The sequence below is a fragment of the Theobroma umbraticum genome, unplaced genomic scaffold, assembly GCF_002168275.2.
Source record: "Theobroma umbraticum cultivar Fairchild unplaced genomic scaffold, ASM216827v3 scaffold_86.0, whole genome shotgun sequence".
Lineage (NCBI taxonomy): Eukaryota > Viridiplantae > Streptophyta > Magnoliopsida > Malvales > Malvaceae > Theobroma > Theobroma umbraticum.
Genome location: NW_018397263.1, coordinates 128,915 through 140,895, shown reverse-complemented (window position 1 = coordinate 140,895; position 11,981 = coordinate 128,915). Strand labels below are relative to the sequence as shown.

General features: G+C 38.4%; 2 protein-coding genes across 2 annotated transcripts; one reads left to right on the top strand and one right to left on the bottom strand.

Annotated features, from left to right (window-relative positions):
• Positions 1-610: 610 nt before the first annotated feature.
• LOC110420743 (Nuclear transport factor 2 (NTF2) family protein) lies at positions 611-1,935 on the top strand. Its single transcript, XM_021434113.1, has one exon. It carries the CDS (start codon positions 698-700, stop codon positions 1,166-1,168), a length of 471 nt encoding a protein of 156 aa, XP_021289788.1. The 5' UTR covers positions 611-697; the 3' UTR covers positions 1,169-1,935.
• Positions 1,936-2,144: 209 nt separating this feature from the next.
• On the bottom strand, positions 2,145-11,080 carry LOC110420741 (D-alanine-D-alanine ligase family). The gene is made up of 24 exons (XM_021434112.2): positions 10,522-11,080; positions 10,365-10,436; positions 10,161-10,204; positions 9,966-10,077; positions 9,775-9,846; positions 9,423-9,485; positions 8,704-8,781; positions 8,507-8,599; positions 7,976-8,095; positions 7,498-7,584; positions 7,121-7,330; positions 6,984-7,031; positions 6,316-6,570; positions 6,013-6,119; positions 5,491-5,735; positions 5,012-5,080; positions 4,851-4,915; positions 4,551-4,720; positions 4,316-4,394; positions 3,566-3,821; positions 3,285-3,330; positions 2,944-3,052; positions 2,644-2,706; positions 2,145-2,467 (listed from the first exon to the last, which is right to left on the bottom strand). The coding sequence occupies exons 1-24, from the start codon at positions 10,852-10,854 to the stop codon at positions 2,387-2,389; spliced, it is 2,877 nt and encodes a 958-aa protein (XP_021289787.1). The 5' UTR covers positions 10,855-11,080; the 3' UTR covers positions 2,145-2,386.
• Positions 11,081-11,981: the final 901 nt, after the last annotated feature.

Sequence of the window (11,981 nt, the reverse complement as noted above, 5' to 3'; positions counted from 1 at the left end):
TATATATATATATATATATATATATATGGTCAATCTTTAGCGGAACATCCCATCAAGGGGACGAAAGATGCCAATGATGGATCTGCTCCTGCTCTTTTGTAAGATGTGATACAATCTTGCACCTTGAGAGGCGTCAAAAATACCAAACAGTGTGAATATTCACAGGGTGTTCACCACTTGCAATTTTTTTTTTCTTTTGTAAATTGTCTTGTGGATAATCAGATATCCAGAAGAAACCAAAGAGCAAAGGGTCACTCTTGCCACAACTATTCCTATGAAAAGAAAAAGAATAATTAGAGATATTCGAGGTCTTAGGCGCGGTTGGGTCCAAAAATGTCAACATAATTTTTAGCAATCAATCTCTGTTGGAGGAGGTTGATTAATCAATACAGTAAAGTTTGGATTTAGCAGATAGAAAGCCATCTAGGACAGGTACTAACTACACAAACGCCATCATTTATTCCCAGGAAAGCATTGCGCGCAGTTGTGATTGAACAATTTAGATCAGTTGCCATGTCATTGCAGTCTTAAAACTGGGACCATCCACTTCACACCGAATTTTGCTATAAAAAGGGCTGCACTTTAGGACATAATTCCATGCTCACAATTATCTCAAAGCTAGCTTTGCAAAATCCTTTCTTGGTTGAGCTTTGCTAGCTGGTTACTCTGTATATTATTTCATTTCCAAAACCAGAGAATGGCAAGCAACAATGTTGAAGCTCAGGTGCCAGAAGAAATGCAAAACAAAGCCATTGTGGATACACTTTATAAGGCACTGGCACATGGTGACACCAGCACCGTGGTCAAACTGCTAGCAAGTGACCTGGAGTGGTGGTTCCATGGGCCTCCGCGGTGCCAGCATATGATGCGGGTGCTCACCGGGGAGTCAATCCACACGGAATTCAGGTTTGAGCCAAGGAGCATTGAGGTGGTTGGTGATTGCGTGATTGCAGAGGGTTGGGAAGGAGCACAAGCGTACTGGGTCCACGTATGGACTTTGAAAGACGGTCTGATTACACAGTTTAGGGAGTACTTTAATACATGGCTCACTGTGCGGGATGTGAAGCCACAAGGCTGGGAAATTGGGCACGAGAGCCACACTCTGTGGCAGAGCCACCCCAGGGACTTGGCACGCCGCTCTTTGCCCGGCCTTGTACTGGCCATATAGATATTAGGAAGCTACCGGTTCATTGCTTGGGACATTGCATGCATGGAAATAGTCAAAATGGACCTACGTTAAGCATCTCTGTCTGTTTAACTGTAAATTATGTAACCGTGTTTTGCATGTGAGCTAGCACAATTATTAAAAACAAGGTTCTTCGCTATTTAGTTTGGCTGGATGGAACTATCAAAAAAGAAAAAAAAAAACCGAAGAAAACCAAAACAAAACAAAAGATTTGGAATTGATTGACAGTCAAAGAAATTCTACTACGAAATACCAAGTAACAAGCTGGAAATGTTAAATCGGAGACCAAGGGCACTAGCCTGAGGTCTGAGAAGTGAAAGAAAAAAACATCGTGGAAGAATACTGCAAAACTAATTATGTTTGCAGGCAGACAATTTAGGTTCCTGCAACAAGGAAGCATCAACAACATAAATGCCATTGAGCACAGTCTGCTCTGTCAGGTTTCCCCACAGCAAGAGGGATCAACGATACGTTCCCTATATATGAAATTTGAAAAGAAAAAGAAAAAGAAAATCCTAGCCTGAGGTTGGTTGTTAGTTATCTACTGCTCATCCTCGACTGGAACTAGAGGATTACATTTTGTAGGAGGTGAAGGCTCCAGGAAAACATGAAGTGCCAATCCACTACGCACAGATTTCGACAGGCTACAGCTACTGATAACAGAAGTACTACCAGGAGCTTCAACCTTACCCTGTGTTTTGTTTTATATTTCTATGTTTCAAATTCAGAAAAACATCAGTACCAACTAACCAGATTTTTGTTTCCACTTCTTCTCTTTTCATTGCTGTCCTGTGCCTAATGCATGCCTATGTTAGAGTTAAACCCCGATGAAGCTAACGCTTGTTCAAATTTTCAATAAATATATACTGGGGCCTCTCTCACCTTTTTTAAGGGCCCAAAAGCGTAAAAAATGGCCTTTAATTCGGCCTTATGGATCTTCAGGGTTTGGACTTGCCTTGTAACTGATCCGAAGAAGTGATCATTTTTTACCCTGGATTTCTAAATTTTTATGCCCAAGATTTTCGATATTGTTATCACTTTCACATCCTAAGAGAATTAAGAAAAGGAAAAACACAAATTTCATAGTTTATGCAAGTGCTTTTGCGTTTTGAGTTTCACAATCTGCTTGTTGCTACATGGTTTCCTCTTTCATTCTTCAATTCCCAAAGCAAGATCCCACCAACGGAGTTCAAACAACTTTTACAGCACTCTCTCTGACGCCAAATCGAGAAGTGAACGGAAGAACTGGTGAGGATACATGGGAGGCTGCTCTGCCAGTGCCTGATAGTAGTGCAGCAAAACATAGAATGTCAGAAATGAGATACAGGATCAGAAAATTAGTCTTCTACTCTTCTTTGAAGCTGCATGTACCAATTCTGAACAACACGATGAACCAAAGCAAAAGCCTGCCACACATAAAATGAATGCTACATCTTGTGGGTACCGGATGATTTTACCTGGTGTATCAAGACAGTGGAAGGAGTCATCCCAGGCACCGTATTGACCTCTATGACCAACACCTGCAAATTTCGTAACCAGGAAGATAATGCTTCAATCTAATACTGAAGAATTCTAGATCAATCAGCATATTGCTACCGCTTAATCTTGCAGACAATCTGTTTTGTAACAATCATCAAGACATCCAAACAGAAAAGGGGCTTCAAAGGGACCCACATGACATCACAAGCAGAGTTGGCCTCACCAAGCATAACGTAAAAGAGTAACGGAAGACTGTATAACATCATAGAACAACATACCTCACCATTGTCGACATTAACAAATGCGTCAATTCTTGAAAATCCTTCTAGTTCCAGAGTGTTGGCAATTAGCTCAATACGTTGTTTACATCGCCCCAAAACCTCATTACTGAAGCAAGAAGGGAAAAACTCATTCAATGGAAAGAACAATCCAAGAAAAAGAAGAACAATTTGCAAACATTTGAAAAGAAATGCATGACTTTGCCTCTGAAAGTATCAGGAATGCACTTTAAGTATTAGTCTATTTGGGAAGCGGGAACTGATACATCAATAATGAAGTGACGTGAATATCATACTGTCTGCAACGATAATTTTCCATAAAGTAAGATTTCTTGACAAACCTCATAATTGAAACCGGGGGAGGAGTCAGATTGATGCCGGTTCCACCTGTTAAGCAAAAACTATATCATTATTGCAGACAAAATGCGTTCTATACATAAAAACATGATTATTTCCCTGGAAAAGATTCACAACAAAGTACCCTCGTGCCAAACAGTGTTAAATTACATGATTAAGAAACAAATCTTGTCAAATGGAGCAGTACAAAAGCATTTCCCTCAGTTGATTCAAATCCCAAATTCATTTACTTGTTAATTAGATTTAATAGTGAAGAAAGACATACCCTGAAATTTCTCCTCAAGGGACAAAACATCACCAGTTTCCTTGACAGTAATGCTAGGACTCAATGAGTGCATCGATCCTCGTTTTCCAATAACACCAACTGTTACTTCTACCCATCGACTGTGTCCTTTCCACATAAGGTGCTGTGAACTTGCAGTTGCAGTTTTGGATGAAACAACAATCTCATCTGTCTCCACAAAAGGTTCAAAGATCAAGAGCTCTGGAGGAGGGTTTGGCATTTCGATCATACCATGTGCCTAGCCATTGTACAAAGGGACGTTAAGAGTTTATAATAGAAACTCGAACATGTTACTATAGACATGCAATCTGCAGTGAAAAAACATTTTAGTAGATTTAACATCTTGCTCCAGCGTTGAATATGCTAATCCATAAAGAAAGTTATAATATCTCTCTGCAACTCATAACTTGAAAGGAAAATGGCCAGCTAGAAAACACGAATTTAGAGAATCAGGGACCACTTCCACCAAAAATTGAGAAAATATTAGACTTCTTGAGAGATTTTTCAACATATCCCCTTGATTTTATTGCCAAAGAACCTTTCCCCATTTTTGTTCAGTTTCTGATTACTTTAAGGTTAACCCTTTTAGAACTAATTCTTTCATGCCTTAGAAACATCAACTATGCGAGTGTCAGACTTGTCCTTGGATCTATTTCAGTCCTGTTAAAGGGTTTCAATAGGTGGTAATCTGCTCATTAACGGCACAAGGAAGTGTAGCCAGGCTTTTTATACCTTTGAAAAACTATTAGGAGGAATCCTCAAAAGGCAATCATCCAAGGCTTTTGCATACACTGCAAGGTCCTCTGCACAACTGCATGTAGAAGATGATTAGAATCATTATAGTGAATAAAACCAGAATATTCTATTGAATGACATAGCTCTAGCAGATATCAGAATTATGAACATTTCTCAGTCAAGTGGCAAAGATAAGTCAGTACTCAGCCTTGAACAAGGAAGATTAACCTACCACAATCTTGCAACACCAGTAGAGCATCCATCCCTCGCTGGTTTAATGCATAATGTTTCACACTCAAGCTTTGAGGTCAGGTCATGCCAAGTCTGAAGAATGGGCATCTTCGGTAAATCCTCTTTCCGCTTCACATCTTTGTTTATGGTAAGAACTCCCATTTCTCCCAGCTGTTGATTTCCACAGACCCTAATGCTTAGTATACAAAAATCTACTCAAAGCAATAATAAGGAGCAAAAGGTGGTCAAAGAAACTCCCTTTTTCTTTCAGAGTATCCTAAACAATAATTTGCTAACATACATGATTAAGAGCCAGAGATGTTGCAACTTTATCCATGCAAATCTTGGAAGCCTTTACACCAGGACCTTCACATCAAAAGAGAACAAGAAAGAAAGGAAAAATGATTAACTATTTAAAGAAAAAGTGGTGATCTTGATATGAAAGAAGCAATCAGGATGAACCTGAATAAGGAATTCCTTCAGCCTCCAGCAACGACTGAAGTGTACCATCTTCACCAATGCCTCCATGCACTGCAATTAAACATCAACTTGGTGATTGAAAACACACTGAAACAGATCTCAAGAAAGAAGTTAACAATATAACAGTCACACAATTCAAGTCCTCACTGCCTTACTTTCGTCTGTGCATTCAAGAGAAAGTGAAAGGCAGCACACAGCAAAAGTAAATTAAAAAACATAAAAAAGTAATTGATTGGACATATGATTCCAAGATATGCAACTGTATTTAGCAACTCAACAAAAACTTTGCTATATAGGCGAAATCCATCTTGGCTATATTCAAGATAAAAAAGATCATATGTGTACATGTAGTTTAAGAATTATCCGACATCCACAATTACTAGGCTATCATATTTCAACAATAAATTTGGAATGGTAATGAGTCATTCACTACTACCAAATACAAAACCAAGAAATAGAACCTGAAATAAAAACTGTTGCTTCAACTTCCTTGGCAAACTTGATCCACTCCTTCAGCGAGTATCTCACAGGTAGCTCATCAGCTATATCAAAGCCCATGAACCAGCCATGTTTCTTCAAACCTTCCATGAGTTCATTCATTACTTGGTTTCTTAAGTGAGACGTCAAGGCAGCTCGAGCTGGTTCAATTGCCTCCATGCATGCATCAAGGACTTCCTCTGTTGTGTGTCTCAACACAAGAGAGTAACTGTAAGTAAAGAAAAAGAGGAACATAATTTCATTAGTCAAGTTAGACTAACAAGATCACAGAAGGCAAAAGAAGGGACAACAACCACCAACTGATCTATCATCACTAATTTCAAGATTAGAAGCTTCCCTAAAAGACCAGTAGCCAATGAGAACAGGAAAGGGAAAAACCATAAGAAGGGGATACCTACAACCATAAAAAGGAGATGTTTTCCCGGAAACCATGCATATAAAACAGAAAAAAGATGCAACCAGATATATATAAAGGGTAAACTTACGGTAATGACCAAACTTCTCTGGAGCTCACATCAGACTCCTCCTTATCTGAATCTGTAGTAGATGAATGGTCGATTGAGCTAGCAAGCAAACAGGGAGTGACATCAAGCTGTAGACACCAACATCACCTATCTCAGACAGTATCACACCTATCACACACTTTTATCATAATTTAAGTAAAAGGGCATCTTTTCTTTTCTTATAAATTAGTACAATTAAAGCACAGCCATAGATGATGTGAAGAATTCTAGTATTACTGATCTAAATGACGTGTATCAGAAAATGGAACAAATAAAAGAGCTTACATCATCAAATGCTTGCAAGTTGAGCCAAACATTTGTTCCACTCATAAGGGATACTTGTCGCTCTGAAGTGTCTCCCCCAAAAATGACAAAGACTTTATGAATGCCTTCAAGCCCTTTGGATGTTTCAATAGGCTTCAAGAATTTTGAAGTTCTGCGCAATTGACCTGATTCACTACTATATGTTGCAAGCTCAGGAAACCTCAAGCAAGCACGATGGATTATGCTTCGCAGAATGTTCGAATGAGAAAACCCAACCTAAACAAAAAATGTATGTTTTGGGGTTAGATGCTGGTTCAGTAAAAATGGATGAAAACTAGAAAGAATTAAAGATATCCTGCCTCAACCCTATTCATGCAATATGATCTGCAAAGCAGCCAGAATCAGTGAATCAGAAAGGAAGGACAAAATGTTTTTAGTTATGTACATTTCATACTTCAAATATCATAAATCATTTCAATAATTTGTGGTTTTTGGCTTTCTATAAAACAAAATTTGTAATAAAATACCTACAAAAAGTACTTCTAAGTTCTAACTGCGCTGTGTATTTAACTGAGATTATTTTTACACTCCATGGCAGGACAAATGATAGATGTTGTCCATGCCATTTAGAAGCTATACTGAAAACTTACACTAAACACATGAAAAACTTCGATATATACTCAAAGTACCTTTGAAGCTTGCTGAAACAAGAAACTGGTCTGTTCCATCCCACTAATCTGACAGATAAAAAGGAAAAATCAGTATGAGATATAAGGAACATCGAAGTCAACAACTACTAGGGAAAAGAATCAGAGATTAATCTTACCAAGTTGATGTCAGTAAATAGAATCGTACCCAATTCTGTCATTCCATATTTATCTTCAGAAGAAGATAATGCCTTTGCGGAAGAAGGCAAAAACCATCCATCAATTCGAGCAAAATCACGCAAACCAAGCCTTTGAAATAACAGAGATGCCCCTTCTCGGATACTTTTGATTATATCAATAGGAAAACGAGGAGGAGTGTGATAAGCAACCTACAAGTGCAGAAAATATTTCCAAATTAGGAAAACAGTGTAGTATTTAAACATCAAAGGGCACAACTCAAAACTAAAAAGGTTATACACCCATTCTGAGTGTTGCAAGTGCATGATAAGTGATAAGCTCTCTGGATAGAAAATTCAGGGATGCAATATTGAGAGACCTGTTGTGTGGGAAGATACTTCCTTCGATAATTGAAAATTGCATCTTTCTCCCTTACATCACCACTGCCATGAAATTGAAGCTCCACCTGGGCCATAGATTTCATTGTGTTAATATCAAATCATCTATTAGGCTGAGGTAAAAATTACTTATTCATCTTAAAAGAACTAAATTTATAATATGTTTTATTATGGCCAAAAACTAATCCATCAAAATAAAAAGTCATGTTAAAGGAATTCCTAAATATTTTGATGTTTAACCTTCTTTGAAACTCCAATTAATTTCACTCTGCGTTACTCAAAGTTTAGCTCCTATGAAAAGTCTAACCTGAAGAACTAATCACATTTAGAAATAGGAGGAGTCAAAATTAGCTTCTTAAGTGCTAAAAGTTACTGATATTAAGTTGTAAGGGAAAAATTTTCCTAACAAGAGCATATAAAGACATACAAGAGAAACAACAGTATCTAGGTCAGAGTTACCTCGGTTGGCAGTAGGACCACAGGTTGGCAATCAAAACCATGACCCACATCAAGAACAATGGCTGTAAATTCACTCCCTCCTTCAAGAAATATTTCAACAAGGACTCTATCATCAATTCCCTATAAAAAAACAAAGAACATAATTCATTAGTTAACACCAATGGCAGATTCAAAACATCATTACTTAGTCTGAATTTGTAGCCAGTTTCTCTTCCAGCTCAGTCCAAAATTAATCCTGTTTGCTGAATCTTCTGGAAAATTTCAACAAAGAGCTGATATTCAATTATCCACCCATTTACTTCATTCTTCCGAAAGAACTGAAAATTTCTTTTAAATTCTCCATTACTAAAAGATACAGATAGAAATAATATACTACATGAATCATTTTCACATATATAGAAAAATTTTCGAAGGATAATAGGGAACGAAACCTAAGTTAAATCAAACTCACTTGGTGACCTCATGCATTGGCTGGATCCAATATTTGACATAACAACAGTGGATTAATGTTGTATATGAAACCTAGTATACCTGTGAAATAATTTCTTTAGCCTTTTTAAGTGAATCAGTAACTCCATATGCAACTGTGACACCAATGCTTGACCCTGCTCTTGTTGGTTTGACCTAGAAAAAAAATGTTATCATGAAATTTCAAGACATAAAGGTCTGTCAAATTACCTCACAATAGCGATGTACCAAATTACACAAGAGCACGAAGCACGACTTACCACAACTTTCCCAGAGTTAAAGTCCAACTGGTTGCTTGCAAACCATTTTGATAAGTCAGATTCATTCACTTCGCTTCCCTAAAACACCATTATAATTTTAATAGCACAAAGTGCAGTCAGATACATTTAACTCTAAAATGCTTATACAAGTTCCTCTTTATTACTATAAATCAACAGTAATGTTTGCATTAGCACACAAGAAGCAAAGCGACTGCTTTTGACCATAGGCATCATATATAACATTTCAGCAGCATATTTACAATGTTGCAAAATTAACCAGGTTTCTTAGGTTCTTTTAGTTTTGCTAAGAATTTCAGACAATATACAGAGGTATCTGGGCCAAAAATTGCCTCCTAGAAAAGATGGCAGATAGGGACGTCTATGATCTAGGCAGTATCCTGCAGAATTATGATAAAGTAGTACGTAGGTAAAACCAAGGTGGTAAATCACTTCAGTGCTTTAACAACCGCCCAAAACCATCTTCAGGAACAATAAGATTGAAATCGAAATAACAGGAAATCACAATAGCAGGAATCATAATGTAAGCAAATAGAGCTTTTGACACCCAGTAATCATAAGGGTAAAACATTGAGTACGTATGCATGTGTGCATGAGTTGTGTGTTCTGCAGGGATTATGCACATGCAAGACTGAATAGCAACACGCAATAGATAATTGAGCCAAACAAGAAAACACTGATTAAGAAAACTATGAAATCACCTGCACCAAGAAACTAGGTACTGCTGCGAATCCATGTTTGCTAAGGCCCAGGGAGGCATCATACTGCAATAACTTAAAACGACAGAGTTAGCGTTGTCTTTTCCTCCCAACAGACAATTAAAACTAATCAGTAACCATTCTACAGAATCCGATGCATTCAAGTCTCCATTCAGAACCAAATGAGTAGGTGCGTAGTGAACAGATTGGTCATTAATGAACCATAATGCATTAGGTCGTTAGATTTTACATAAGAAGTATAAACAGATTGGTCATGATGATACGAGAATGATGCATAACGTTGTTAAGTATGAACAGATTGGTCATGATGATATGAGAAATAAAGTTTCTGAACCTTGTCAAATGCTTGACGACACTCCTTGGATCCTGTGCCAACAAATGGAACATTATATTCTTCCAATAGCTCCTGATTAGTCATCAGATGGAAAAAATAATTATATATTATAAAACCTTCAATAAACGATACAAATGTTTGTCTGCATTAGTGCAATTCATATTTTATGATGAAGGATTATAGCAATGGACCTGAATGCCACCATCTTCACCAAACCGACCATGTATAACAGGGAAAACTATGTCCACCGAGGCAGCTAGATGCTCTGCAAATTCAGACAAAGACCGGAAACCTTGGGCAAGGCTGCAATAGATAGACAACTTTGATCATCTTAAGGCATTAAACAATTCATGAACAACAAAAGATAAATTCATGAAATGGCTCACCTTTCGAGCTTAAAATCAAAGTCTGAAGGAGTATTGGAATATATCTGAAGAAAATCAGAAGACCAGTGAGTATTGGTAAAAATTTTACAAGAACAAGCTGTTTAAGAAATAAGTGAATTATAAATAAAAAATTAATCCATTAAAATCTAACAAGCAATGAATACAGCTGGTCACAGATAAATTCATATTGGAAAGTAGATAAACCTGAGCAGAGGATATTGCATAGGCATTGAGATGAGAGTCAATGTAATAGCAGCTCACATGCAAATCCTCTCCCTGTCAACAACCACAACTATCAGTCAATGTATTAGTGTGACTGCAGATATAAGCATATTACACACGCATAATGCATTGCATTGACCTGTATGTGATCAAGTACGGAGCGAGCAGAGTTCAAGGAAATCCCACGCTCCGCCGATGGACCTCCACATATCACCCCAACTCTCAACACCTGACTCTTCTCCTCTTTATCCACCACCACAGCGTCCGCCACCTGGGCAGTGGCGCGTGTACCTCCAACTCCCACCGCTTTTGAGGAAGAAGAGGAACGACAACAAGCAGCAGTCACTGATTTCGGACCGTATTTAGCAATCAAGTTTGAAGAGGAAGGGAGAGACGATGATGGGTCGTTCCGGTTGGGGTTGGCGGCACGGAGGAGCAGGGCGAGGTTGGAGCCGCACGAGAGGGACGCCATCGGTAGGAGAGGGTGGGGGGGAAGAAGAGCCGAGATACAAAACTAAGTTAAGAGGTGATGAAGCGAAGAATCTTTACACATAAATAAAGAAAAAGAGTGGAGAGTGAAGTTGGTGGCACTTTGTCTTACTTCTACTTCTTTTTATGTTGTTAGAAAATGATTTCCGGCGGCAGAGTAACGACATTTGCATTGGTCGTTGCTGCCGTCTTTTAGTGCCTGGATTGTTTCCTTCGTAGTTTTCATGATCAATTAAGTTAAGCCACAAGCCCACAAGTCATAGAAAACCAACCGCCCATCCCTTTGGATACTTAGATTCATTCTTTTTCCCCATTTTCTATTGGTTGGGTTAAGATGGCCACCATTAAGGGTTGGCTCAGAAAGTATCAAACTCTAATCTTGCCCAAAGAGGATAGGCCTCTGATTCTCTCGCCCAACAAGTCCAAGCAGCAGCGGCTAGGCCCATTGTTTAAGAAAGAATGGTCCGAACCCTCGCCACCTTGGTGCTCCACCTGAAGCCCAAAGCCTAAGGCCCGTAGAAGAGGTAGCTGCTAGTAGCATTTCTGTTCTTCCCTCCTAATTACTAGTACGACACCCTTTTACTCTTCTTGATGCTGATGGCTTATGCCAATGGCTCCACATCCTCTACAAGCACATGCCATGCACAACTAAAATGACCAGAACAAGAAGACATCAATCAAAGTTTTCAGAATGCAATTACTTTGGACAACGAATAACTAAAGTCATCCATCGTATCGTCAATGTGATTTCGGTTGCTATAAATATGTATCGTCCAAAACCGTTGTCGGTCTAATCTATCCTTCTGGTTTTTGCAGACATGCAGTGCCAAAAGAATATTTCTAGTGTTGCAGAATTTGTGTCAGGGCTGGATGGATCACAACATGCAAAACAATCAACGTCTCTTTATATGAAAAAAGTGGAGGATCCTCATCAAGTGGGGGCTTCGGTCGTTTGTCATACAAGCAAGGGTTTCTTTCATTTTCTTTAGAGACTCCGATGATCTACTCTAGTCTGGTATTCCTTTAATAATTTCGTTTCCTAACGACTCAATTATTTGAGACTCTAATGCATAAAAGGACCACTTTTTGACAGGCCCAACGTCCTTTCAT

Bases quoted from the DNA above. Each gene is read 5' to 3' on its own strand.
- LOC110420741 (XM_021434112.2), bottom strand. From the start codon at position 10,854: ATGGCGTCCCTCTCGTGCGGCTCCAACCTCGCCCTGCTCCTCCGTGCC. The intron at 9,486-9,774 runs GTTCAGAAACTT...AAGTTATTGCAG, and splicing joins GTCGTCAAGCATTTGACAAG to TATGATGCCTCCCTGGGCCT. The intron at 6,120-6,315 runs GTAAGCTCTTTT...TGGTGTCTACAG, and splicing joins ACTTGCAAGCATTTGATGAT to CTTGATGTCACTCCCTGTTT.
- LOC110420743 (XM_021434113.1), top strand. From the start codon at position 698: ATGGCAAGCAACAATGTTGAAGCTCAGGTGCCAGAAGAAATGCAAAAC.